This window comes from Leptosomus discolor, chromosome 16 (assembly GCF_034619465.1).
Source record: "Leptosomus discolor isolate bLepDis1 chromosome 16, bLepDis1.hap2, whole genome shotgun sequence".
Classification (NCBI taxonomy): Eukaryota; Metazoa; Chordata; class Aves; order Leptosomiformes; family Leptosomidae; genus Leptosomus; species Leptosomus discolor.
This window is the reverse complement of record NC_141406.1, coordinates 12465863-12490327: the sequence shown is the minus strand read 5'-3', so window position 1 is coordinate 12490327 and position 24465 is coordinate 12465863. Positions and strand designations below refer to the sequence as shown.

Genomic DNA, 24465 nt, shown 5'->3' with positions numbered 1-24465 from the left:
CTGGAGTCACTTTCTCCATAGCAGCCCCGATGCTGCTGTGTGACTTGGGACTCAACCAGCGTTGATAACTCACCAGCGCTTTGGCTGTTGCTGAGCAATACTTGCACAGTGCCAAGGCTTTCTCTTTTTCCCCCCTCTGCTTCCCCCGCGCGTGGGCTGGGGGTGGGCGAGACACGGGAAGGGGATGGGTGACCTGAGCCAGCCAAAGGGACAGCGCGTGCTGCATGTCACACTCTGATACCAGCTGGTTGTTGTGTGGGAGCTGGTGACTGATTTCCTTCATGTTGGGGTTTTTTCTTCTTCATCTTCTTCCCTTCACTCATAAACCATCTTTATCTCAACCCACGAGTTTTCTCACTTCCGCGCTTCCTGTCCTGCCGGAGGGACGGGGAGGGAGCGAGCGGCCGTGTGCTGCTGAGCTCTGGCCATGGTCAACCCACCAGGAGAGCCAAAGGTTCAGCCTGTGTTTGTATCTATCTCTTCCTCTACATGAGGAAGGGTCCACAAAGGTCTGAAGTTCTGCTTATTGCAGCATCCCACATAGAAAACATTTCTCCCATCCAAACCGAGAACTATACGTATTTATTATAGTCCATATGACTAATATAGTCCAAAGAGAAACTTCAGATGAAAAAAAAAAATCTGTAAAATACAATGGATAAAATTATCCAAACATTAGTATTACAAAATACCAGCGCAACAGCTGGTAGGGCTTCTGGGAACACAAAAGGCTTCCCAGAAAACCAGAACACCCAGTTCGCTTGCACAAAGGTATCGCTAACAGTTAATGAGTCCATCTCTGTCATGAGATTTCCAAGGGAACCCAAGCTCTTGAAACATCTTGGAGAAAAGGAGTCCATTGAGAACAGAGTCAGGCACTTCACGGTGCTACTGGTGGCCACTTCTTGGCTACATCATCATGCATCGCTTCGGGGATCCACTGGCAATAGGCTGCGAGCAAATCTGGAATGGAGAGAGGAGCAATTAGACAGCTACAGGAGTCAGGGACTGGAGCGGCTTTGCTGGGAAGATGAGGTCCTGTGGCATCACCCTGCTCGCAGGCTGAGGGCAAGAACCAACCGTCCATCACTGGGACAGTGGTGGAGCCTGGACACCTGCACATGCAGATATAAAAGTATCAAATAAGGGAGAATTACTGTGAAAGCCATTACTGCATCACTTTGCTGCTGCTTCTATGGAGAACTCTTACCATCTGGTTTACAAAATCCAATTTAGTATTGAATAAAATCCATTTTACCTCAAAAAAAATTTTCCTGTATCCACTGGCAGTACCGCCATAGTTGAATCTTTCGAAAGCCCAAACAAGACGTTTTAACTGTCGTTAGAGCTACAGAAGAAAAAAAATCTTGAAACACAAACAAATGTTGCTTTCTAAAGTGCAGGGAACTCCAGTTCTTCACATGAACCAAACACAGAGCGTTACTGTTTCTGGTAAGAAAACAGCAAATATTTGGAGCTTATCAAGCAAAATCATCCATTTTTTAAGTGATAATTCAACAGAGCTCATGGTATTACAAATCTACACAGCTATGACTCATAATGAAGCAAACAGAACACTTACATTTAGGATTTTTCTTCCATGCAGCCAGTAAAGCATCGCGATTGTCACAATTTTCTGCAACCAGAGCCTGCAGGAGGGATTCTGTCCTGGGCTGAAGCCTAAATCAGTCCAAAAGAAAATGGTGTAGTAAGACAATGTTCAGCAGCACAGCAGAGTGTCAGGGCACTCAGCTCACCTTTCCGAATTCATACTCTTTAATATCTTTAAAAGGCTAAATACAGATGTAGAAACTCACGACCTCTGGATACAGAGACATGTCATTGGCTCAAGGAAGTTCCCTAGAAGCAGTTTCTTCCCCCTACCCCAACTTTTTGCTGTTGAAAGTAGCAGCAGGCTGCTCTCCTTGCGGACAGCATGAAGCTGTCTGCAACGCAGCTGCACAGCACCCAGTAAAGCAAAAAGGAATCCAAAGGTCCCACGCTGTAACTGTAGGACCCTCGGATAACATCAGTCCCTTTTACACAGTCCTTCAAGATCCTTGCATCCATCAACGCCACTGAAGCTCACAGAAGACTCAGAGGAAGCTTATTTGGGTAAACAAGAGAGGGGGGACAGCAAGGGGAGCCATAGCCGACAGTCCTTCTGGAGGTCACAGTTCTGTAAACGTCACCACAGCCACAAGAAGAACATGGTCTGTTGGAAACACGTTTTTGAAAAGAAATAAGGACAGACTAACTGGCCGAAAAGCAGGAAAGCAGCAGTGCCCACCTGGCAGTTTCTTCCAGGCGTGGGCAATGTATCTGTGAGACGCAGCCTGCAGAGGTCAGTGCGACCAGCAGGCTGCGGGTGTTCTCCCGTACTGCCCTCACCATCGCCCAGTCCTCTGGGGACACAGTTTTTCTTGGTGAGAAAGCTCATTTTCCTCTCCCTGCAGCTACAGCCAAGATCGCTATCTAGAACACGCTTCCCAGCACTGATTTTTTTTTTTTTTTTTTATTTAAAAGGAAGTTAAAAGTGGAGACAACAAACTTAAGTTTCTTTTTAACAACTTACTTGGACCATGTCTTCAGCATTATGAGGGGACTGGACAGCAGACAGCGGCTGTAAGGACTCAACTTTTCAATGACCTGGAAGATTTGTTGTAGCAAGTATATAATGAACGAGGTAAATTAATTGTTCACGGAGACAATCATCAACGAACTTGGCCTACTATGGATTTCCACCCCATATCCTCTATTCCCACCTCTCCCATCCATGTCTCCATGCCAATCTTGTCCTGATGGGCTTGCTAGATGACTTGTGTCTCAGAATGGACCAAGACACAAGTTACAGCTTCTTTCCTTTGCAAAAACAGGACTTAAATTTGGGGGTCTCTTTCACCCAACTGCTGAATTTCATGCCATTTCACATTTTAAAGAAACCTTCCCCACCCCACCGACCGCAGCAGACTCCTCCTGCCACCAGCATGTCATGAGGAATGGGCACACACACGAAGAAAGAAGCCACAAGGCTCATCTCCTCCAAAAACTGGGCCAAAACCTTCTAACATCAAGGAAGTGACGCAGCCGGAACACACTCACCTTTCCTTCAAGCAGGAACCTGGCAAAATATTTGTAGCGATCAATACCTTCTGGGTAATCAACTTCCACAGCGGGGAGCTCCCAGCTAACTCGGTCTGGAAAGAAAGATCACGCCGAGACTCCCAAATGCTCCAAGAGGAGGGTTCGTTTCCAAGGGAGATGTGCCAACACAGGTGCTAAGAGAAGTGGAGAGGATACCGCCACCACCCAGCCGGCCTTGCTCCTCCACAAGGGGAGCAGGTGGGCATAAAACACCCAGCCCGATGGGGAGATGCTGATATTTAAGTGCTACGAAGCCCATGGAGCTACTCAAACCACTGTTAAGCTCCAGTCCAAGCTGAGCTTGACCCTTCCTGTCTGCTGATGGTCTTGTTAAAAGCAGCATTACAGTAACGACAGAGCAGCTCTCAGACAAAACTACCGAGGGACGCTTTTCCAGACGCTTACAAAAGACACTTGGTCTGTGGCACCGAATTCGGCCTGTTTCGGGGCAGTAAGATGGTGGAGGATTTTCCAGAGGCTTCCCAAAGTGGCAGTACGGCGGCAACAGGGCAGGAATCCACTCGGGTTCGACTGCGGACACACCTGAGGAAGGGAAAACACACGCCTGAATGCAGGCTGGCGGCCACGGGCCACCACTCCCTAGCAGTCCCACGAGCACGGGGCACGGTCAGGATCTCATCTCCACAGATTTACTCGTATCTCGTTTTTCAAGTCAACTTATCCTCGTTCTTCTGTCCAGAGACCTGCAATCAGTAGCTATTGCTGACAGGGCTGGTGCAGAGCAGCTGTTTCAGAAACTGAGCTTTGCTCCAGCTAATTCTGCCAGACACAGAATAAGCCAAGCCAATTTTCCCCCTGATCCAGACCTGGGAAGCGTAAGGATCCAAATCCCAGGAGGCATGACCGCTCTGTAAGGAGGGCGCCCAGTCACCGCAGCAAGGGAAACATTCTGCTACGGCATTTCTGAACAAGCAGGCGCCGCAGCAGGCTCACCTCTCATATAGAGTTTTGTAGTCTCAACGATTTCTTGATACACCACGAACTCTGGGAGTTGTTTGAAGAGGACTGAGCTTGGATGGATGAACACTGGGTCGTCCAGGAGAGCAGTCTTTAAGAAAGCACAGAAGATTGAAGCAGAGGAAGAGGAGTTACCAGCAATCCAATTTCTCGATTGCATCTAATTTCAGTCTCTCTCAGATGTACATTCATATGGTTTCCTTCGGTGATGGAGGTTTCTAATAACCCCGTAATTTTCTGCTTCACTGGAGATTCTCTGGAGACATCAAGCACTTTGCAAGATGGACTAATGCTATTTCTTAGCTCTTTTATAACAATTCCTACGTGACCACTGGGAAATTGCAACGCTGGAAACTTAAATTCTCTGGAGAGAACTGCAGAAAGCCAGCACACACAGCCCCAGCGCTGCACCCCGCCAGAAGCGCAGGCTTTGCACAGGGGTGTCTCTCTGCCACACGGGGGAAGAGGAATTCAGTCAAGGCAAGCTGTTTACCTTGTAGGCATTTTTCCACTTGTCATCCAGGAGCTCTTCTGCCTGAACCCTTCGGGCAACGTGATCCCCCAGCCCTGCCAGCACAATCTGCCTCAAGTAAGTTGCTTGAGCTTCTGTCGGGGGCTTCATCTTTGGATCAACATAGAGACCAGCATCAGTGCAGACCGAGTTCACTGCAGGGGGAAAAAGGTGAGTCAAGATTCAAGAGAAAAAAAAAAAAAAAAGGTTGCAACAAACAGCTCCGTTGGTTTGTCACCCCTCGAAAGAGGATGAACACGGCAATTCCTCTCAAAACCCACTTACCTGCTGTTGTCAGCTGCCCTCTCAAGCGCCTGATTTCCAGCATGGCTTTGTATCGGAGCCCATTTTCGTCACAGAATTTACGGGTACACCCAGCATATTCACAGGCCCCCACCGCTCCTGGAAGCGAACAGTCACGGGGAGAAAACAATTTCGCTGATCAGTTCTAATTAAACCAACTGCGGGGCCGTACTGCCACAGTTCACACGTGCATATCGCAGTTCCCACTTGTCATTAGCCTGGGACGCTGGCAGGCTGCCCAGAGAACAGCCTCCAAAGTACACTGCTGGACTTAGCCCTACAGCACGAGGATGCCTTTGATTGTACCAAGCGCTCAGGGTGACGGGGAGGAGAACAGAATGGAAGTTAAGAGCGGAGGGAAATGGCTGTCTGCAATACCTAACATCACCATGAGGTCTCCTAGCTTTTGCATCGGCCCCTGCCCAGCCCAGATCCTCTGCATCTGCAGAAGCCTTGCTTTCCTCCCCTTCAGTTTTTCCGTCTCTTCCTCATTTACTGCTGGCCTAAAGGAAACACAAAGAAGCATAAATGAGCATCGTTCTCCTGGGCAGAGGCGCCTCAACGCTGTGCTGGGAGGAGGCGAGGCACCCTGTGAGGAGGACGTCAGGCTCACTCACTCGCCTGTCAAACTCTTCAAAAAGCTCCCGGACGGTCATGGCAGCCACGACGGTAATGGTGTACGGCAGGCAGTCGTGCTGCCTGCTCAACGCCAGCATCTTCGCGTAGCGGGGGGCTACAGGAAAAGTGGCCATTATTCTGCCCAGGGGACTAATAGGGCAACTCAGCTTCGCTGCCAACTGCTGCTTCAGCCTGGGGGAAGAAGAGAAAAGTAATGAAGAAACTTCTGCATTAGAAAAAGTGTTTCTGGTTTTGGCAGCCAACTTAATCTGATGTTTTCTCAGATTTTGTGATGTGCTGGTCCCAAAGGCTGGGGGAAGGATTCCCCGTCCTCATGCAGCTCCCACCTGCCCTGCACAGCACACTCCTAGCACAGTTTTTCCTTGCCCGAACACACCCAGGACCAGTAAAACCAACAGGGGTAAACGACAGACTGTTAAAACAAGGCCAGTCTCTGTAAAAAAGCACACCCCCAGATGCGAAGGCTGAGGTGGAAACGCAGGACAGCAGTGCCCACTGCCTCGACAGCAGAGGCCGAGCAGCGGCGCCAAGAGATTTGTGGGGGACCACAGACGTTACCTTCCTGTCACAGGGGGCTCCTTCAAGGCACCCAGGGCTATCAGCAGCTCCTCAGCTGCTGCAAGTGCTTCTGTTGGAGGTGGTGTTGGGAATGGGAAGTTGATTACCTACGGACACCAGGATAAAACACCGCTCAGTACCTCACTGACACGGCTCCCGCTGAAAAACAGAGTCTGAATGCAGTGAGAAGTCCTGGAAGGGAGCAAAACCCCTCCCCTCTGGTTACATATAACAAAGAAAAACATTTACGATGCTTGCCAGGAGCCAGAGGAAAGGAGATATAATGGGAGGAAATGCTTAGAACAAAAACCTCAGGAAACAGGAATACCAGCATCACCCTTAGCTGCCACTGACTCCAGGCACCGCCCAGGGCAGGCTGCCTTAAGGTCCAGTTTAAGTATTGTGCTTTCTGAAAGGGCTCGAGTATCTCCAAAACACAACCCCTGTTTGGACAGGGTCTTTTTCACTACTAGGAATCTGGAAAGCTCTTGTTACGTGAACAAACATGTCTGGTGGAATTCACAGCAGCTTCTGCAATTTGCAGAGTCAAAATCAAGTCCCAGGAGCCTAATTTCTAACAGGAAGCAGAGCCTCAAGCAATGATGATAAAAGACATTTGTGTTTAGTTCTGGCTCCTAGGGGCAACCACTTTAACAAGCGCTGTAGTACAAAGCCAACTTACACCTCACCTTTTCTATATTTAATGCCTTCATTTGCAGAATCAAGTCTTCTACTGGTCGCTTTGTAATTTCTGGAGCAGAAAATTTCTCAAAGTCCATGAAGACTGCTGAAGAGTATAACCTAGTGGACCAGAAGTGCTGCTTAGAGACATAAAAGAAATCTTAACTCAAAAGAGATGCATGAAAAAATTGGCAAGGGATTTGAAAAAAGGCAGCTGCGGGTACTATTTACATAACCATGTCATTAATTACAGGGTTGGGGCACACCGCCGTATTCACCAAAAGCTGACTTGGCTTGGAGTGGAATTCGTGCTGAACTGGCCACCAAAATCAGGGTTTTCCGCAAGAGAAAGCCAAGGGAAGCCAAACTGTCAAACCAGTATCACCAGTGACAGCTCACGTTGGGCTTCACCTCTCCTACTTGAATGAAGAGCAGACAAACCCAAACTGTTTCGAGCAGGGGCAGCAGCAGGGTGAGGGAAAGCTGTCAACCTCACACGGACTTTGTGTTTCTCCCAACCCTCTCCCGGGCAGGCCGCTAACCTGTAACAGTGCCCGGGTTCCGTCCGGCCAGCCCGCCCCGCCCGCTGGTTCGCTGAGGCCTGAGATATCCAGGTGACTCTGAAAGACGAAACCCCGGTAATTTTGTCATAGAAACGTTTCTTGACCTTTCCACAGTCAACCACGTATTTGATGCCCGGGATGGTAAGCGATGTTTCGGCCACGTTGGTGGCTACAACACACAGTCTGGTGCCGGGAGGAGGAGCCCTGAATACCTGCAAGAAAGACGGAAATCTTCAGTCACGAAGCACACGTGACTTTAGCCAACGATCACACGTATCTACAAGGATCATTTACTCCTCGTGACACTAAATCCCTCACCTTTGCTTGCTTCTCTGGTGCTAGCAAAGAATACAGCGGGAGCACATAGAGCGGAAGGGACGCATCGGATTTCTCATCTGTGAAGAAACAAACCCCTGCTGTTAAATACACACTAAGTCAACTTCCAGGCTTAATCCCAATGATGTCTTCACAACCACCGCTTCATCTAAGACCTGCCAAGTGTTTGGGACAAAGCTGATGCTGGAAAATCTTCATAGCATTTCCGTGACACGGGTCTGCTGTGTTATCACACCACTTGGCAGAGGACAACCAGCCAATGTCGCAGTGTCACAGGTGACGGGAGATACGGAATTTTGATTTCATAAGTGCCAAACCTTCTTCGGAGTCTCCGTCTCCTAAATCAAGGTCAGTATCAGACCCTGCCATATCATCATCAGTGTCAGCGTCTCTGTCTTCATCTCCTTCATCCACCGGTACAACAGAGTAATTGTCCAGGTCAATTTTGGGGAGTGTCTGAGAAAGACAGGAAAGACGACCACAGAGCATTAAGGGGGGACACAAACAGCACGTTTTACTGCTGTGAAAGCAAAGCTGAGCACTTACTCCAAACATTGGTTGACCTAATGGTGACAGAGCGATTGAGAGATTTCATTTGTATTTTAAAGCTGAGGTTCAGCATTTGTTAGAGCCAGGGGGGAATAACGCAAGTATTTGAAACAGCATTTTGTGCCAAGCCAAGCTTCTTCACTTGGAGGACAGCGGGAAAGGGCAAAATGTCTTTACTTCAGGCTCCTTCAGCTACCAGGATCCACTGTCAGCGGACAGTATTTCTGTAACATCAAGCTCTCCTGCTAACAAAGCACACGTAGGACTCGGCTGGAAGCCAAACACTACCCCTTGCCACAGGTGCATCAGCCCCAATTTTGGGTTACAAACAGCGAGATGAGGAGCAGCCCTGGAGCCAGGAAGTCTGGAACTTCTTCCATTAAAGTTTTAATGATCAGTACTCAACTGAAATCCATCTCCTGCCCGTAATACCCAGGGACACATTGCTCAGAATGCAGCAGTATTACAGGATTCCCTGAGGGGACACGTGTAGGGTACAAGGCTTCATGCAAGTCTAAAACAGCCTGGGGAGAAACGCAGCTACACAGGAGCGCTGGTTTGCAGGGAGGTACCTGCTCCTTCCTGCCTCTTGGAGGAATTCTAGCCATCACACATTACCATAACTTTCCTCTGCTTCCTCGATTTCTTAAATTTTCTGATTTCTTCCACTGATTCTTCTTTGTCATCATCTCCCCCTACAAAGACAGGCAGTAGAATTACCGTTAGCTCAGCGTGCTTTCCTCTCGGAAAAGGTAGTGGGGAGAGCCTGGTCCCACTCCCACCTTCTGGGGGATTCAAAAAGTCTCACAGTGTGAACACACAGCAACTGCATGCCTTGATGTTCAGGAGATGATTAGCTGAGCTATACTGGAATCTGACTTTCTAAATTCATCTTGGGAAATTCTACTATCCTGAAAATAAACAGTCACCAACAAGCAGCAGCTTTTCCACTTTAACTCATGACCAACAGAGTAAGTGAAGAAATGCAATGGATTCTGGGGAACTGGAAGGTATCATACACACAGACCTTTTCCCCAAACTCAAACCAGCACATAAAAATCAGTCATCAAAATCATCCACAATGAACCCTTTCTCCAACCCTTGTTTTTTGGGGTTTTTAAATAAAAGCTCTTATTTTTAGGTGCAAAGCAAGCTCACTTCTCAGTGCGATAAATTCAGAGTTTAACAGTCCTTTATTCTACAGCATTACCTGCTGTGTTGTTTTTTTGGAATGGAAAGGCTTTCCTTAACCTTCTACACAGAGAGTGAACTTCTGCCTGGCCGGTTAAAAACACCAAAATCCCACCTGCAAGAGAAGAAATCACTTTCAACCTCAGCACAGGTATTTCACCTTGGAAAGCTTCAGATCTTATTCTTGAAAAAGACAGGATGAATATACTGCAAAGTAACAAGGAGGAACAGGGTGTTTGACTGCACCTGTCGTCTAGTACTCCCTTGAGAAGCAAGCTAACGTAACTATGATTTAATTGAAGGGTAATTTTCACAAGAAAAACTTTCTGAAGTAAAAGTGCACAATACATCACTGCAGTCCCATGTTCAACTTCCCAAAAAACCTCACCCCAAAACAAAACAAAAAAACCCAACCAAAAACCTCCCCAAAAAACCAATGCAGAAAACTTCAGACATGTTAAGTGGAAAGAATTTGAGAGGTTCTCAGCAGCGACCTTACCTGAGGGCAACATTCGATGGATTTTACACACCTTTCTGAAGCACTCCCCACTATAGTCATCCAGGGGGGTTTTCTTGTTAAAATGAACGGTTACAGGGAATTGCCTTGCATCTACCTAGAGAGGAAATATGGAAAAAAAAAAAAGGGGGTTGTTTGGTGCCATAACATCAGCACAATCATTACAGCTTTCATGGGAGAACTAGGAAAGCTCGGCCTGTATTTCTGCTCAGCTCTTGGTTTTGGTAACCTACAAACACTGGACCCACAGAAGTTATCAGTGTTGTCTACCCTGAATACCACAAAACCAAACTAGAAACCAAAACTTTTCTCTTTCTGATCATCAACTCGGATTGAGGCTTTCTAGTTCTCCTAAATTGTAACATACAGTTTTTCAAGATAATCAGACTCTGCCAGGGCAGTTTTCTGATAAAAGTGGAAAGAAAAACACCAAGTCCCGAAAGAAACAGTAGTCCAAACAAAATAACTGTTTTTAAATTGATAGCTGAAAGATTTCAGCACCCACTGGAAAGATGAGAATGCCCCTATTTTTTAATTAATTTTATAAAGGAAACCCTCGTTGTATTTCAGCCGTTACATCTGACGCAGATCCCAGCCAGGAGAACGATACCTGAATAACAGGAGGTGTGACCGAAAACAGCCTGGTGTTATCAGTGAAATCTTCCACCCGGAGGGTAGCCGACATGACGAGCAGCTTCAGCGGCAGCCCTTTCTGCGGGGACACAAACGTGTTACTCCGTGCCCGAAAGCTGCCCAGCACACCAACCCAGAGCTGTCAGCAGGGCGGGACACCAGGTGCTGCCCCAAAGCACGCAACAGCCGAGCCAACAAAAGCACCGTGTCAAGCGTCAGGGGCTGCGCACCGCCTCCAACGCAACACGTCTTAAACCACGCAGAAGCCCACGCTGGCAATCCTGCCGCCGCCTCCCACCGCTCCGTTCTCGCTCCATCCATAAGCAAAACAAAACCAGACGCCAAGCGCTGCCCTGCAGTCCACCAGCCCCCAGCACCAGTCAGGACCAAACACTTCACTAAGTCAGCCCCGAAACGCCTCCTCCCAAGCACTGCCTGGGAATAAGCCACCAACGGCAACAGTGAACACCTTGCATTCTAACAGGCTGATAATTTTAGTTATTCACACGTGTTTCGGGGCACTGTAACTCTAAAATTGCTTGGATATTGCCTGAAAAGCTCTCTGTTGGTGCTGATATGTACTATTTTTCCCCTTTTTGCAGGCTCTGTGCTTCTTCCATCACGTGGAAAGAAAAATACATTATCTGAGTGTCATTTCATGGTTTCCATCAGATTTCCATCAACTTCCATGCTGTAGAGTCCCTTCTCCCACAGAACCTCTTCATGTCCAACATCCCCCTCCCAGCACCCCCACACCTAACACAGAAATAAATACTGCTTCTCTTACCTTTTCACGAAGAGGCACGATGCGAGACAAGAGGCCGATCAAGATATCTGTGTACATACTCCTTTCATGGGCTTCATCAATAATAATGACTTTGTACTTTGAAAGCAGAAAGTCCTGAGAAGAGAGACCAATTTCATCACATAAAGCCTCACCCAAGGTCAGTTTTAAGTCCAGACAACTACAGCGACACAAACACCCACCCCTCCACCCTCACGGCTGTAGTCTCTCCCACATATTTGAGCAGAGTTTAATGCATGTACCCTACGTGAAGCAGCCTAGTTCCAAGACTCTCTTCCTTGCCCTCATTTTACACAGCAAGATAACCCAACGTTTAGGGACTTGGGCAGGAATATAAAGGGATGAGCTGAAATATGTCTCCAGTGCTGAAAGGGATTTTGCTTTGAAAGGTTGGCAACAAATCCACACAGAGTAACTGGCGTCTCTTCCCAGCTACACAAAATACTTTCCTTTTTATAACACTGAGGAGAGCAGCTTACCTTCTGAACTTCTTTCAGCAGCACACCATCCGTCATGAACTTGATTTGTGTTTCATCTGTAACATTGCCTTCATACCGGATTTGATAGGAAACCACCCTGGGAGGAAATGCCAGGGTAGCCACAAGAAAAAAGCATGGGGAGAAAGAGAAAATTCATATTCAGACAGGGAGGCAGCCTTCAGCCTCACTAAATTAAGACCTGATGCCAAGACAAGACAAAAAGCACACCATCAGCTCCCCAGAGCCCAGCACACACAAAATGCTGGAAGCTGGAATATACAGCAATGTCACTTTGAATTATTTCACTGTCACGAGACGCTTTCTCATATGGAGACAAACTAGGACCACTTCCCACACACCATCTCCACAAAGCCCTCTCTAAAAAGTAACACACAACCATTAGTAGCAACAAACCTGCGTATGTTTTTTTAATAGACAACCCCACAGAGCAGTTTGTAAGTAACTTTCCCACAGTCCTTTGCCAAAGACTGAACAAGCAACGTGCGAGTCTTGATTTCAGCCTATGACACACACAGAGCATCTCAGCGTTATCTCCCCAGCAGGGTCTCGGCCTTTTCCTCTCCTCACCTGTGTGACAAGTTCATTTCCTTAGCGACTCGCTGGGACATGGACACTGCAGCCACACGCCGAGGCTCGGTGATCCCAATAGCACCATTTGAACTAAAGGGGTGCAGGAAAGAAAAGGAGGGGTGGTTTGGCTGCTTGTTTTAAAAGAGAGAAACGCTTAGAAAGATGACAACAGGATTTCTGCACAACGGGTCTACATTTAGCAGCATCACTCACGCAGTATCACCTTTAGTTAGAAGAACAAGACCGAAAGGAAGCTTTGGGATGACCCTTCTAGCATATGTGTATTGACCTGAAGATGCACGTATCACAGGAATTTTTTCCCCAAATGTTGTCTCTGTAATCCCAGCTCATGGAACTCCAGTCCCCCTGGACATCCCTCTGGCAGCAGGGTCCAGCTCAGAAGCAGCTCAGGCTGGAGCAGCAGCAGCAGCACAGACGCTGGATGCGCCTTGATGCAGTTGCGAGAAGCACCTCAGGAGCTGCCCAAGCTTACAAGCATTACCAGTAGCACCACAGCTATTCTCAAAGATGTTCTTCAGAAAGGTGCATGTTTTCTTGCAAAGGTAAAAACAAACCTCTGTAAGCAGAGGTTAAGCTATGCGAGACGGGCAGACAATCAAGGCCCTCTGTGGAAAACAAGGCAGTGGCTTTGAAGGACATTTTTACCTTAGAGGTTTCAAAAGGTTGCTCATGGGGATAGACTTTTGCTAGTCAGTCTTACTGCCTTCAGATTTTTTAAAAGCCCATTCAACAGGGCCACTACCACCGCACAGAGAAGACCAGGTTGGGTTCAGCCATATCAGAAGAAAAGAAACAAAATCAGAAGTGACTGAGCTCAGCCTGAATTTTTCTCATTACATTTGCTGCATCCCAAAGCAGACTCATACCTGGCATAGCCAGCTTCGTAGAGAAACTGAGGTACTTGTGTGGTTTTACCGCTTCCCGTCTCTCCACATATGATCACGATGGGATTCTCACTAATGGCTTCCATGATGACTTGCTCTTCCGCAAGGATTGGAAGCTTCAGTCTTGCTTCCTAAAGAACACAAACCACACATTTCAGTTGCGCTGTTTTGTTTCTCACTCCCTTTTTTGTTTTCCCCAGCACTGAAAACCATCACCTTCCTCAGATTACAAAACCCACGGAAAGGAATTCTGCAAGCTTTGTGGCTCGAGAAGCTCTAAACCAGCCAATATCACACCAGCTTGTTCAAGAACTTGAGTCACCAGAACAGCTTCCCAGAAAGCAGCTGGCAAGCCCTGCCCTTCAATTTGTGAAACTTCAGAGTCCCTGGAGTTTATTAATACAGCACTTCAAGGAAAAATTCATTTCCCAGCTCTGCCTCGTCTGTTCAGACACACACAATGCTTCTCCCACTTCTACAGAACGCCCTGCCTATGGCAAATGGATTAAAACGATCCAGCATTAAGATCCAGCACGATGCAGAGCTTAAAGTGACTTCACAAGCGAAGAACGACAAAAGACAGCAAATAGAGTCTATATTTAAAATGAGAGACAAATGCTTTTACACCCTAAAACCAGTTTTCCTTCTGCTGGATAAGACAGGCTTAAAGCTGAGGCACATCCGTGTACAAGCTGCCAGGAGGAGGACCCGAAGCGCAGCTGCTGCCGTGCCGCGTGAGCCAGAGACACAAGGTAACACCGTAGCGTCTGCAGCGACCTGATCGGACGGAAGACACCATTTCCAAAGCCCGTGACAAGCACTTAACTGTTCCCAGAGCCTCACCTGAATCTCAGGAGACCTGTCCACTGGAATGAAGACCGCAGGCTTGCAGGATGGTTTGTTGGAGGCCGTCTGGTGAACCGGCACACCAGGAGCAGCTGGCGGCCGGTCAGCCTCTGCCGCCTTCACGCCCTCCTCTGGCTTTTCAGCAGTATTCAAATCACTGCCTGAGGACTTTTCAACTTCTTGTTTCTGCTCTTCCTTCTCCTCCTCAGAGCTGCTGGGTGCCTCCTCAGGCTCCAATTCTGAATCAGAGCTGTGTCGTCTCTTGTTGGCACCACTGATGCTCCTGATCTTCTCAGGCACAGCAGTCCCGGGCTCCTGTAACAGCCTAGAACAAAACATCCACACGTGAACTATGCTTTGGTCAACGTTCTCCAGGACCTCAAGCCAGACGTGTCTTCCACACAAACCAGAAAAGTTACATCATCCAAAATCACTGCCTGACCCTCAACCCAGGTTTCACTCAAACACGAAAAACTTCTACACCTCAGGCATAGCGCAGCGCGAGAAGACGTTACCCAAATGGTTAACCCCGTTCTCCAGGGATCTCCTTTCTTGGAGGTTTTCACAACCCTGCCAGGCAAAGCCTCGGCTGACCTGACTGCTGGGTTCATATCTAAGCACGCTCTGTACTGATCATTCATTCATTTCTTTCGAAGACATCTTTGTGGTTTAATTTATTTCAACTTCTGCCAAAACGCACTCTTGATCAATCCAGTAACGAAGGACTGCATCAGTTGATGCTTTCCAATACAGCAAAAAAGTAAACGTTTATCCACCAGTTATGCAGTTTAGCAGAATTTCTAAGAGTGTGCAGATGTAATTGTCTCCCACTTCGTCCCTTACGAAGGGGAAGACCAAGTTATTTTAACTCCTCTCAAGACAATGACTAGCATGTTATCAGATAAAAAAAGAAAACTCCATCCATTCTGAAGAACCCATATGCAGCAAGAAACAGAAAAAACCAAACCAAGCAAAAACAGCTACGAAAGTTGCCAAGTTTCCAACCACAGGGACAGAACAGATGGTTCTTTCCAAATCACGCTTTACCTTTTAGTCTGATACATGCGCTCCCCAATACCCAGTTTGGAAGTAGTGTACAGCAGTTTCATTTCTGCCTCGGATGCCTGCACTTCATTCAGCTTGCTCAGCCACTCAGCTCGCTATTTGGGAAAAAACAACCAAAATCAGGGCTTATTTTCACCAGGAAATAATTTCATTTTGAGATTTGCGCTTGTGTTTTAAAGGATGTGCTCTGGCAAACCTCGCTGTGACGCTGTAAAGGCGTTCCTGCTCCTCCACAGGGAGTCCTCCTCCCCCATGAAGGTTTCAGCCCTGCACTGGGGAAAAAATAGAAACGTGGCCTTGACCCATCACCGCTGCAACGAAAAGCTCAGCTGGACCCTTCAGACAACAGGGAAAAAAGAGGATTTGAACTAAAATGGTGGAGCAAGGGCTGGAGCAATGGAAGCTCCCTTCAACTCCCTCACGTGGGACAGGGCACGGGCAGGAGGTCAGGCAGCTGCAGTTTTAAACTGCCTCCAAAAATAAGAGTTCATTCGTCAGAGTCATTATTCAGCCACTAAAACGATCAGGAATTTTGCCTGGAAAGCTTTTATGGAGACAGGAAACCTCTGTCCGCACACAGAGGATCCACAGGAGCTGGAAATCAGGATTGCAGAAGCACCCGCAGCAGCAGAGCACCAAGCTTTGCATCCTGCAGCAGGACGAAGGTTCTCACACGGCTCTGAAACACCCCGTCGTTCGCTCTGCTGGCGCTGTCCGTCCCAACAGGCACCTGTTTGGTCAGCGCCAAAGAGCCGATGGGAACCAGGACGCAAAATGATGCGTTCCTGCAACCCCTGATCCACTGAGAGGGAGGGGAATGCTTTTCCCCACTAGAATCGCACTCAAAAGTGCAATGTTTTTGCCAAAACGCCCAGCAAAGGGATGGCTAATCCTCTTGTAACATAAACCCTTAAACTTCAGCATCTGCATGTTCGAGACGCCCCTCACAGCTCACACCCCGAAAGCCGGTCGCTGGCACGGCACAGCAGTCACCCCTCCTCCCGTTTTTCAGGCCTAGCAGCCTGGTTTTTCACACCAGCAACGCAATCGCACCGGGGAAACCTCACAGCTGCTCACGAACACCCACTTTCTCCATACGCTGGTATTAAACTCTCATTTTAAGGGAAGTCACCGAGCTGGAGTCACCAGCAGGCAGCCACGCACCTGTTTTTTCTTTTCCTTCTGCTCTAAAACTTTCTGCAGGTTTTTCTTCTGTTTCTTGCTCAGGGGTTTCTTCTGCTGTTGCACGACACACGCTGCTTTTTTCTTCTTTGCTTTTTTCGCTGGCAGGACCAGGGCATTACTTCCATCAATTCCCTTCAGCGTTGCTTCATCTGAAAGCATGTGTTTGGTTATTCACCCGGGCCAGGCGGATTATTTTCAGCGTGCTGCTTAACAGGCTTATCACAAACCACACCAGATTTAGCTCTTTTCAACAAACACAACCCTCACCCCCAGTCAAAAAAAAACCAACAAAGCAAACAAAAAAAACCCACATCATCAGCAAGGGCAAAAGACCATGAAACTGGGGACTCAACAACCCTGTGCTTAGTACAGCCGGGAGGGTAATTTTCCTTGACTTATGTAACAACACTATGAAATTTTTGCCTTTTTTACTTAATTCCCCCAGGGTCATGGGGCAGCAGGGCAGCCCAGGACACGGTGTGATCCTGCAGCCTCCTGCCTCTTCCAGGCATTCAGTAACTTTTCATACTAAGAAGTGGTATTACTTAAGTTTGAATAATAGAAATAGTATAATAAAGGTGTTTTTTAAAAAGCAACATGAGAACGTAAGCATTAAACGTATTTTTAATGATTGCTTTAACAAAGAACTGCTTAAATGCCAGTAATACGGGGCCTGTAGGATACTTTAAAGTAACTTTAATGCTCCCAATAAAAGTGTAATCAAACTACAGCACCGACACGACAATAACTCTAATCGCAGCAAGTCTGCGGCCCCTTCAGCAGCGCAACAAACCCCGTTGGCAATAACGAGCGTAACGCCTAGAGAGGGGAGAGGAAAGCCGGGCCGGGCCGGGCCGGGCCGGGCCGGGCCCCGCCGCACCTCCCAGCTCCAGCGGCAGCTCCAGCATCTCGGCGGCGGGCGGAGGCTGCACGGTGCCCTGCGGCAGCCGCGCCTTCCAGTTGTGCCTGCGGCGGGCCCGGCCCATGGCGGCGGGAACGGAGCAGCCCGGTGCTGCCTCACGTGCGGCTACTAGCCGCCACTTCCGGGCGGCGCGAGGTCTCGCGAGAAGTGGGCGGGGCGGCGGCGTGCGCAGGCGCGCTGCTGTGGCCCGGCCCGCGGGGGCGGAGCCTTGCGGGGGCGGAGCCTCGCAAAGGCGACGCGGGCCCGGCCGGGCCGGGCGGGGGAAGCGCGCGGCGGCCGCGGGCAGCACCGGCCGAGGGGCGGCCCCGGCCGAGGGGCGGCCCCGGGCCCGGCGGGTCGCTCCGGCGCGGCCTCCCGCGTGGGTCATGACCGAGCGGGGTCCCTGCCAGCCCCAGCAGGCGGCTGGGCCGCACAAGGGCCCGCCGGGAGCCGTCCGGCCCAGCAAGGCCCTCCATGCAATTCATTCCTCAGCGCAAAGTTCCGGTAAACGTTTATTTTCAGCTTTGTCACAATACCAGAGTTGATTTGTGAAACCGTTCTACAAATACTGAACTACATAGTACATTGATGGGGTGGTCAGATAAGTAATAAATAAAGGCATGTATAGCTCTGTAAAAAATAAGTCTGATCTATTTGTAACTACTTAACAATATTACCAGCACAATCTAGTATGTCCCTACGGATCATATGTCAAAAGTATACATACAGCATCTCTTCAGACCAGGTTATTTTGTACATAAACACAACTGTACAAACTGAAACACTACAACCTTGAAATCCGATGTACAAACGAGATGTGAAGTCACCATCAGTGCCGATAACGAGTGCTACCGCAGCCAACACCGTTTCGGAGTAAAAGGAAAAGATCAGTTTTCAAATGTGCTGTCATCACAGTTCGATGGGATTATCCAAAAGTTTAAAATACATGCGGATACGATAAAACCTTTTATTTTCCAACTCAGACAAAGAGAACTTGGGGTCATTTACACCATTAGCTGCCAAATACAGATCAGTACGTGAGGCAAATCACACTGAGAAACTTCTACACCATCGAAGAGCTAAGATTGATACTGGTCTATTTTCCACAGGAATGATGCAACGAGTCTTTAAAAGCAAACCACAATTTGCAGGACGCACTATCAAGTACAGCACTGAATTACACCGGGTTTGTTTATACACCGCACTCCGACACCCAACACCACTTTTAAAAGCATCACATTCCCAACACAGCAGGTCGGTTATCTACAGGTGAGGTGGGCGCTCCCAAGGAATCACGACCCACATCAGCTCTGCAAAACCAGGAGCGTACTGAAAATACTGCAGGAGTCCGAAATACTCGGTCTGGAAGTCAAAGCGTAAAGCCCTTCGGACCCTGCCGGGATTCCTGACACCTGACGGCCCTAAACCACCGTGTCAGCCAGTTACACGGGGTGACACTCTGCCAGGCGGCCGCTGGAACGGGAAGGTCTCGGTCAATCGGCGCCGTTCCGGCCGGGCAGCCTTTGGAGGCGCCTTCCCCCGGCCGGCCGCCGCGGGCAGTGGGCTGTGAGGGCAGCGCCCAGCCGCTGCCACCCACCTCGGTGGGCAGAGCAAGGGGCGGGGAGCTGCCAGGTCGGGGGGCCATTCCCGTTTCTGCCCCCGACCCGGGTGAGTCCGTCAAATTCTGTGCCTCGGTTTATCCGCGGGTGACGAGGTAGCCCCTGCACGCCTCTGCGGATCCGTGCGAGATGCTCCTACCGCTGGCAACACAAAAGCAGCGCAACCACCGTCACCCGGCCGCGTTCCGTACAACAGAGCAAACACCTCGATGGACAAACTGGGTGAATCGGTGTGGGAAGTACTTGTAAAAGGTATTTACAAAAGTTGAAAGAGATTAAATACAATACCACATTCATGTCCCAAAAGCGCTTTCACTACAGTGCATGTTTAAAAATACAGAGCATTTTTAAAAGTATATATAGTGAAGATTAGATTGTGCTTTAAAAAAAAAAATCGTTACTTCTGAATTTGACTAATGTGGAAACAGTGCTGGGAAAAATACTGATTAAAAATATCCAATTTTATATATACCGCTTTTCACATAACATTCTGCTATACATGGGATGCAAGTAAATATAAAAATACTTTTTTCAAGCAGCAGGGTGATCAAAATGAATATAGGAGGGCTGATTTTACAAAACTAAGATAAATGATTAGAGTGAGACAGGGAGAAACTATAATCCAAATTAACTTTTATATAGTTTTTTAAAAGAAATCTTTATCATAGACAACTCTTAATATATAAATGATTCAGTATTTTTAACTCCAACATTAAATAGGGGTTACATAAAATACAATCTATGCAAAACTGCCTCATGCACGTAGTCCTACGGAAGTTCATGGAGCCGCTTACACGAGCGAGGTTTGCAGACTTTGGTTCTCAGGCCTCTCATTTAGCAGAACACATAAAGACCTGGCCAGCTTGGCTAACCGACTCCTGAATTCCAGGCTGGTGTTTCAGCCCAGTCCTCTGTGCACAACAGCAGGGAAAACGGAGGTTTCGGGGAAGACTCTGCACTACTGTGGAAAAAGAGCTGTAAAAAGGAATATACTGCAATTTGCATTTTCAGCTTCACAAAGCGGCCTGTTTGTTGCCATAGTGCTTATCTGTTCACAGGAAAGATTTTAAGTTACGAAAAGCAGTTGCTTTGCAACTTGAAATGTGCATTTCTTGAAAAATGGGGTGCTGGGGGCTTTACAGATGACATAAAAACCTGAAATGGGTTACAACAGTGGCAACCGCCTGTGAGCTTCAACCGCGCTGAACTAAAGTGATCACAGCTTGGAGTAAAGGCCATTAACATGGATTTTAAAATAATCCCTCATGTAAATGTCACATACAGCCCAAAAGAAGTTAGGCAAATAACACACATTTTAAGAAGAGTATTAAAACCTCAGCATCAAGAGAAAAACAAATTCACCCCACAGTTACATTCAGTCAAGCGTCACAGCCCACGAGCTCTACCCACGAGCCCAGCAGCCACCGAGCGCCCGGCTGTGCCCAGCGGCCCTGGCCAGTCCCGCAGGAGCCGGCGCTCGCAGCCGAGGCAGCAGCAGACGCGCCGCCCTCCCTGTTTGTTCCCCTTCCTTTTTCGCCAGTCCCTGCCACAGACCCAGCTTTGTGGCGGGTTTTTTTTTTCCTTTCTTTGTTCGTTTAGACGTTATGGAAGATGTAGCTCCTCAGCTCTGGTCCATTTTACCTCTCATGGTATCGATACTGTGCTCATCGCTACGGTTTGGATGCTTCCCCTCCCTCCCCCCGTTTATATCCTTGAATGCCGCAGGTCACCACGTCCAACCACTTACCGGGCTTTCTTCCCTGAGGTTACCTTTGTTTCAATGCATTTCAGCAAACCATAAAAGCCAGTGGCAGTCTACCAAGCTAGTTAATTCTAAGGTTACAAATACATAGAATCCTTCAAAATAAAATTGCTGCAAAGCTCCTACCTCACTTTGAAATGTGCCCGTTCAACGCACCCTTCTCACAAGGTGACTGACTCTCCCCAGAACCCAATATACTGAGGACACAGACGTCAAGCAAAAAGCTCCTATAAAACTATTACAATTTTAGAAAAAAAATCCAGATCTTCCTGAAGGTAATTTATTGCCGCTTATTGGTCCTGAGAAAGCTTTAAGCAACAATACATTTGCAAGAGTTTTAACTGCTGCCTTTTTTGAGAAAGTACGTGGGTCCTGAGATAAAAATCATGTTTTGTTCTAAGCACTTATGCCCCCAAAATGCTTTGCTGTGAAGACCAAATATGAGTTACAATTTGCCACGCTACATCTCTTCCCTTTGTGTCGATTTATTAAAACAGATTTCCTTTCAGACACCAAACTAAAGTTCTCGAGATGAAAGGCAATGAAATAACGCCACACGTGCACTTCTCAATCCCTCACACTGGACTGGCATTTAAGGACCTGAAATTTCTGAAATCTTCCTTCTCCCTTATTCCTCGCCTCCTGTTAGAAGCTATGGTGTGAATTTTTTGGCCTGGATACCAGAAAATTCCTCATCTGATACTCTATGAAAGGCAACTTCAAGGCAATGAAATAAGCCAACAATAAACCAAAAACATTCACAACTTTGAAAAAAAATGTGGACCCACGGCAGTTACTTCTCAATGAAAGTGTTTGGTAGATTTTTTTTTTTCTTTTTAACTTTTTAAGTGTCAAATTTGCATATGTTTAGCTCAATTTCAATATCTGAAAGACTACTCAATTTGCTTTTATAAAAACTTTACAAAAGATGTTTTTAAATGCTTGTAAAAGTAAGCGTTTACCTACTGAGAAAATTCTAGTACTGGATAAAACTCTCTGAATATACAGCTGAATTTTTTAAATTTTTTTTTTTTCCTACAAGTATAATGGCTGAGTGTATAATCTAGATAAATTAGTCTTACACATGATGAAAAGTTATAACTTTGCACACTTTTTACCATGTGATGTTTTGTTGCTTTGTAACTTCGAATGAGACAGTGCTTAGGAATTCTCTAGAGCTGGTGTACAGTGGTCTATAGGGGTCGGTTCACTGGTCACTGCCTCTGTCCAGGTTTTCGATCACCCTGGAAAGACGTATGTTCAGAAGTCTGATCTGGCTGTCGAGGTGGTCCATCTTCTCCTCAAGGCTGCTGTTGCTGTTTCTTCTCCAGTAAAATCCAACCGGCCCTGTCATGAAGTAGACAGCTACGACAAAGCAGAGAGGCAGGACTGCGTGTTCTGGGTCACCTTCGTACTTCTGGAGGATGTACACGCACGAGAGAGTGAAAAGGGCGACCCTCGCGATCCAGAAAAAGCGGCCAAACAGCATGTGCAGGAGATAGAAGAAGAATCCGAGGAAGAGAGATAAAAACCAATAGGCAAGTAAAATGGCACCAATCAGCAGAAGAGCACGGGTCGGGTTGTTGGCAATCGCCGCTGGGCTGAAATAATGAGTCAAGTTGGAGGCTGAAAGACAAAGGGAAATGTACAGAATATTAACGAGTGCGTGCCACTGTGGTAAGGGTGAAAACGCAAGCACAGCTTCAAAGGGTCATGCAGCAGGGTCACGGCTCTGTTTTCTCAAGACAAAGCTAGTCCAGCCATTTCTGGATGGACCTTTTTCAAATCACTGGCTCAGCTCCAATGATGCAATTGAATCAGTTCCTTTAAAGCAGAGGTGCTAAAGGTTCTTTAAAGACAAACTACCGTAGGGCCTAAGGTCAAAGTTCTACTGAGATTAAAGATCCTACTTTGTAAAAGTGGTATTCTAAAGGCTCTCAACTGCACCTTTCCTTCTTCTTTACCCTCCTTTATCTCCCTGCACCGTTCCTGGCCATGTGCATCCATTTAACAGGGATATCGAGACACAAATCACAACTTGTAAAGCATTTTATAGACATCGTGTAGATACACGTGCAGAAACGGAACGGCTGGTTTTAGTCGTCTCGTTCGAAGGTACTAATAGCAAAGTCAAAGCCATGTGAAGCGGATAAACACTGATGGATGTTTAATGCAGCGTGATAAAATGTAATTATTTTCCCACTCGGCCTATGCTCGTCAACATCAACACAACTGATGTAGTTCAAGAGTTAACAGGCATCACACTTACCATCAATTCCAAGAACATCTAACAAATCAGTCCATATTCTCCAGAATGTGTCCATTAATATATCCACCCCATTCACAAACCTCTCTGTCAACCTTGAGAAAAACTGAGAAATAAAATTGAAAATTAAAAAAAAAAAAATCCTCAATTCCTTAAACACACTTTGAGACTTACCAGTCATGGGTAGAATTATAATTCATTAAACAAGAACTGCAAGGTAGTTTGAAGTTCCCAAGAAAAAAAAAAAAAAGTAACTCTGTAGATGTTTTTTAACTCTGCAAATCATAGATTTACTCATTACAATTGTCCTTCGTCTAGGTATTTTGGCACATAAATGTGTGTGGTGACAGGATTTAAAAATGCACGTTATTAGCTTTACCATTGTCCTGAAGTTTAAAGAAAACGCTACTACTAGCAATTAAAGCAAACCAGAGCAACTGAGAGACATCCCCAGCATCACACCCAAATGTCTCAGGCGCATTTCCAGGTCAATTTAACAGTATTTATTATTTCTTCCGACCGGCTGAGGCGAGAAGGGACAGAGGAACGACAGGTCCGCCCGCCTGCACGCCTGATCTCCTGCAAGTTCGTACGTGGCCCCGCCAACACAGGATGCTCTGCTGATGCAGCCAGACCGCATTTCAGTTGGAGGGCTCCTCACCGACAGCGCCTGCCCTGGCCGCCTCCCCCACCTCAAATAACCTTTATTTGGAGCCTTCTTTTACTAATATTCTTTTGCAGTTTGCTCCACCTCAAGCCTCGCCTCCCGTTTTCTTTCCCAAAGCAACGCTCCAGCCGTTCCGCCGCCTCGCCCGCAGCCGCGCTCGCACAGGAGACGAGGCCGCCGCGGGTTCAGCGCCGAGCACCGCACCGGGGTGGCGGTTAGTGGGGGGCGGCCGACCGCGGGGCTCCGCCTCACCGAACCGCCTGGCCACCCCCGGGAGCAACGCGGGGAGGGCGCGAAGGGGAAAGAAGCGAAGGGCTGAGGAGAAGGGGCGGGGGGGGGGGGGGGGGGGGGGAAGCGGCCGGCTCCTCACCTTCTGCAGGGCCCGCACGTTGTCCTCCCCGAAGAGGCCGCTGACGCCCTGGTAGAGGCCGCTGGCGGCGCGGCGGAGGCTGTTTTGTTTCTCGGCTCCGCGGCTCCGCGCTGCCCAAGCGCCGGGTCCCGCCGTGCCGCCCAGCAGCAGGGCGAGCAGCACCAGCGCCGGCAGCCGCCCCGCCGCCATGGCCGCCCGCGCTGCGCCCCGCCGTGGTGGCGCCGCCAAGCGGCCGCGCCGCGAACTCCGCCGGCGTTCTTGGGGGGTGGGAGCGGTGCGGCGGGGGGCGGTGCACTCTTAGAGTGCACCGCCCCCCGCCGCACCGCTCCCACCCCCCATCAATAAGTTTATTCAAATCACAAAATAATAAATTAGGTTGAAATGAGGCAGATGAAGGTCTT

The 24465-nt window shown here is 48.1% G+C and overlaps 2 protein-coding genes across 2 annotated transcripts; both read right to left on the bottom strand.

Annotated features, from left to right (window-relative positions):
- Positions 1 to 563: 563 nt before the first annotated feature.
- Positions 564 to 17465, bottom strand: DHX37 (DEAH-box helicase 37). Its single transcript, XM_086474099.1, has 27 exons — positions 17360 to 17465; positions 16459 to 16628; positions 15277 to 15389; positions 14227 to 14554; positions 13366 to 13514; positions 12476 to 12568; positions 11888 to 11984; positions 11391 to 11504; positions 10581 to 10682; positions 9953 to 10067; positions 9473 to 9568; positions 8881 to 8957; positions 8031 to 8169; positions 7696 to 7772; positions 7357 to 7589; positions 6823 to 6934; positions 6134 to 6240; positions 5558 to 5746; positions 5315 to 5439; positions 4919 to 5035; positions 4616 to 4788; positions 4099 to 4213; positions 3550 to 3687; positions 3103 to 3197; positions 2576 to 2649; positions 1583 to 1680; positions 564 to 963 (listed from the first exon to the last, which is right to left on the bottom strand). Exons 1-27 carry the CDS (start codon positions 17463 to 17465, stop codon positions 881 to 883), a joined length of 3435 nt encoding a protein of 1144 aa, XP_086330225.1. The 3' UTR covers positions 564 to 880.
- A 4314-nt stretch (positions 17466 to 21779) lies between these two features.
- Positions 21780 to 24253, bottom strand: BRI3BP (BRI3 binding protein). Its single transcript, XM_086474328.1, has 3 exons — positions 24065 to 24253; positions 23031 to 23133; positions 21780 to 22387 (listed from the first exon to the last, which is right to left on the bottom strand). Exons 1-3 carry the CDS (start codon positions 24251 to 24253, stop codon positions 21969 to 21971), a joined length of 711 nt encoding a protein of 236 aa, XP_086330454.1. The 3' UTR covers positions 21780 to 21968.
- Positions 24254 to 24465: the final 212 nt, after the last annotated feature.

Excerpts from the sequence above, each read along its gene's own strand:
- DHX37 (XM_086474099.1), bottom strand. The coding sequence starts at position 17,465 with ATGGGCCGGGCCCGCCGCAGGCACAACTGGAAGGCGCGGCTGCCGCAG. Across the intron at positions 8,170-8,880 it reads GGAAGCAGAGGAAAGTTATG|ACACTCCCCAAAATTGACCT; the intron begins GTAATGTGTGAT and ends TGTCTTTCTCAG. Across the intron at positions 5,036-5,314 it reads AGACCTCATGGTGATGTTAG|GAGCGGTGGGGGCCTGTGAA; the intron begins GTATTGCAGACA and ends GTTCGCTTCCAG.
- BRI3BP (XM_086474328.1), bottom strand. The coding sequence starts at position 24,253 with ATGGCGGCGGGGCGGCTGCCGGCGCTGGTGCTGCTCGCCCTGCTGCTG. Across the intron at positions 23,134-24,064 it reads ACGTGCGGGCCCTGCAGAAG|TTTTTCTCAAGGTTGACAGA; the intron begins GTGAGGAGCCGG and ends TTTATTTCTCAG. Across the intron at positions 22,388-23,030 it reads AGATGTTCTTGGAATTGATG|CCTCCAACTTGACTCATTAT; the intron begins GTAAGTGTGATG and ends TTTGTCTTTCAG.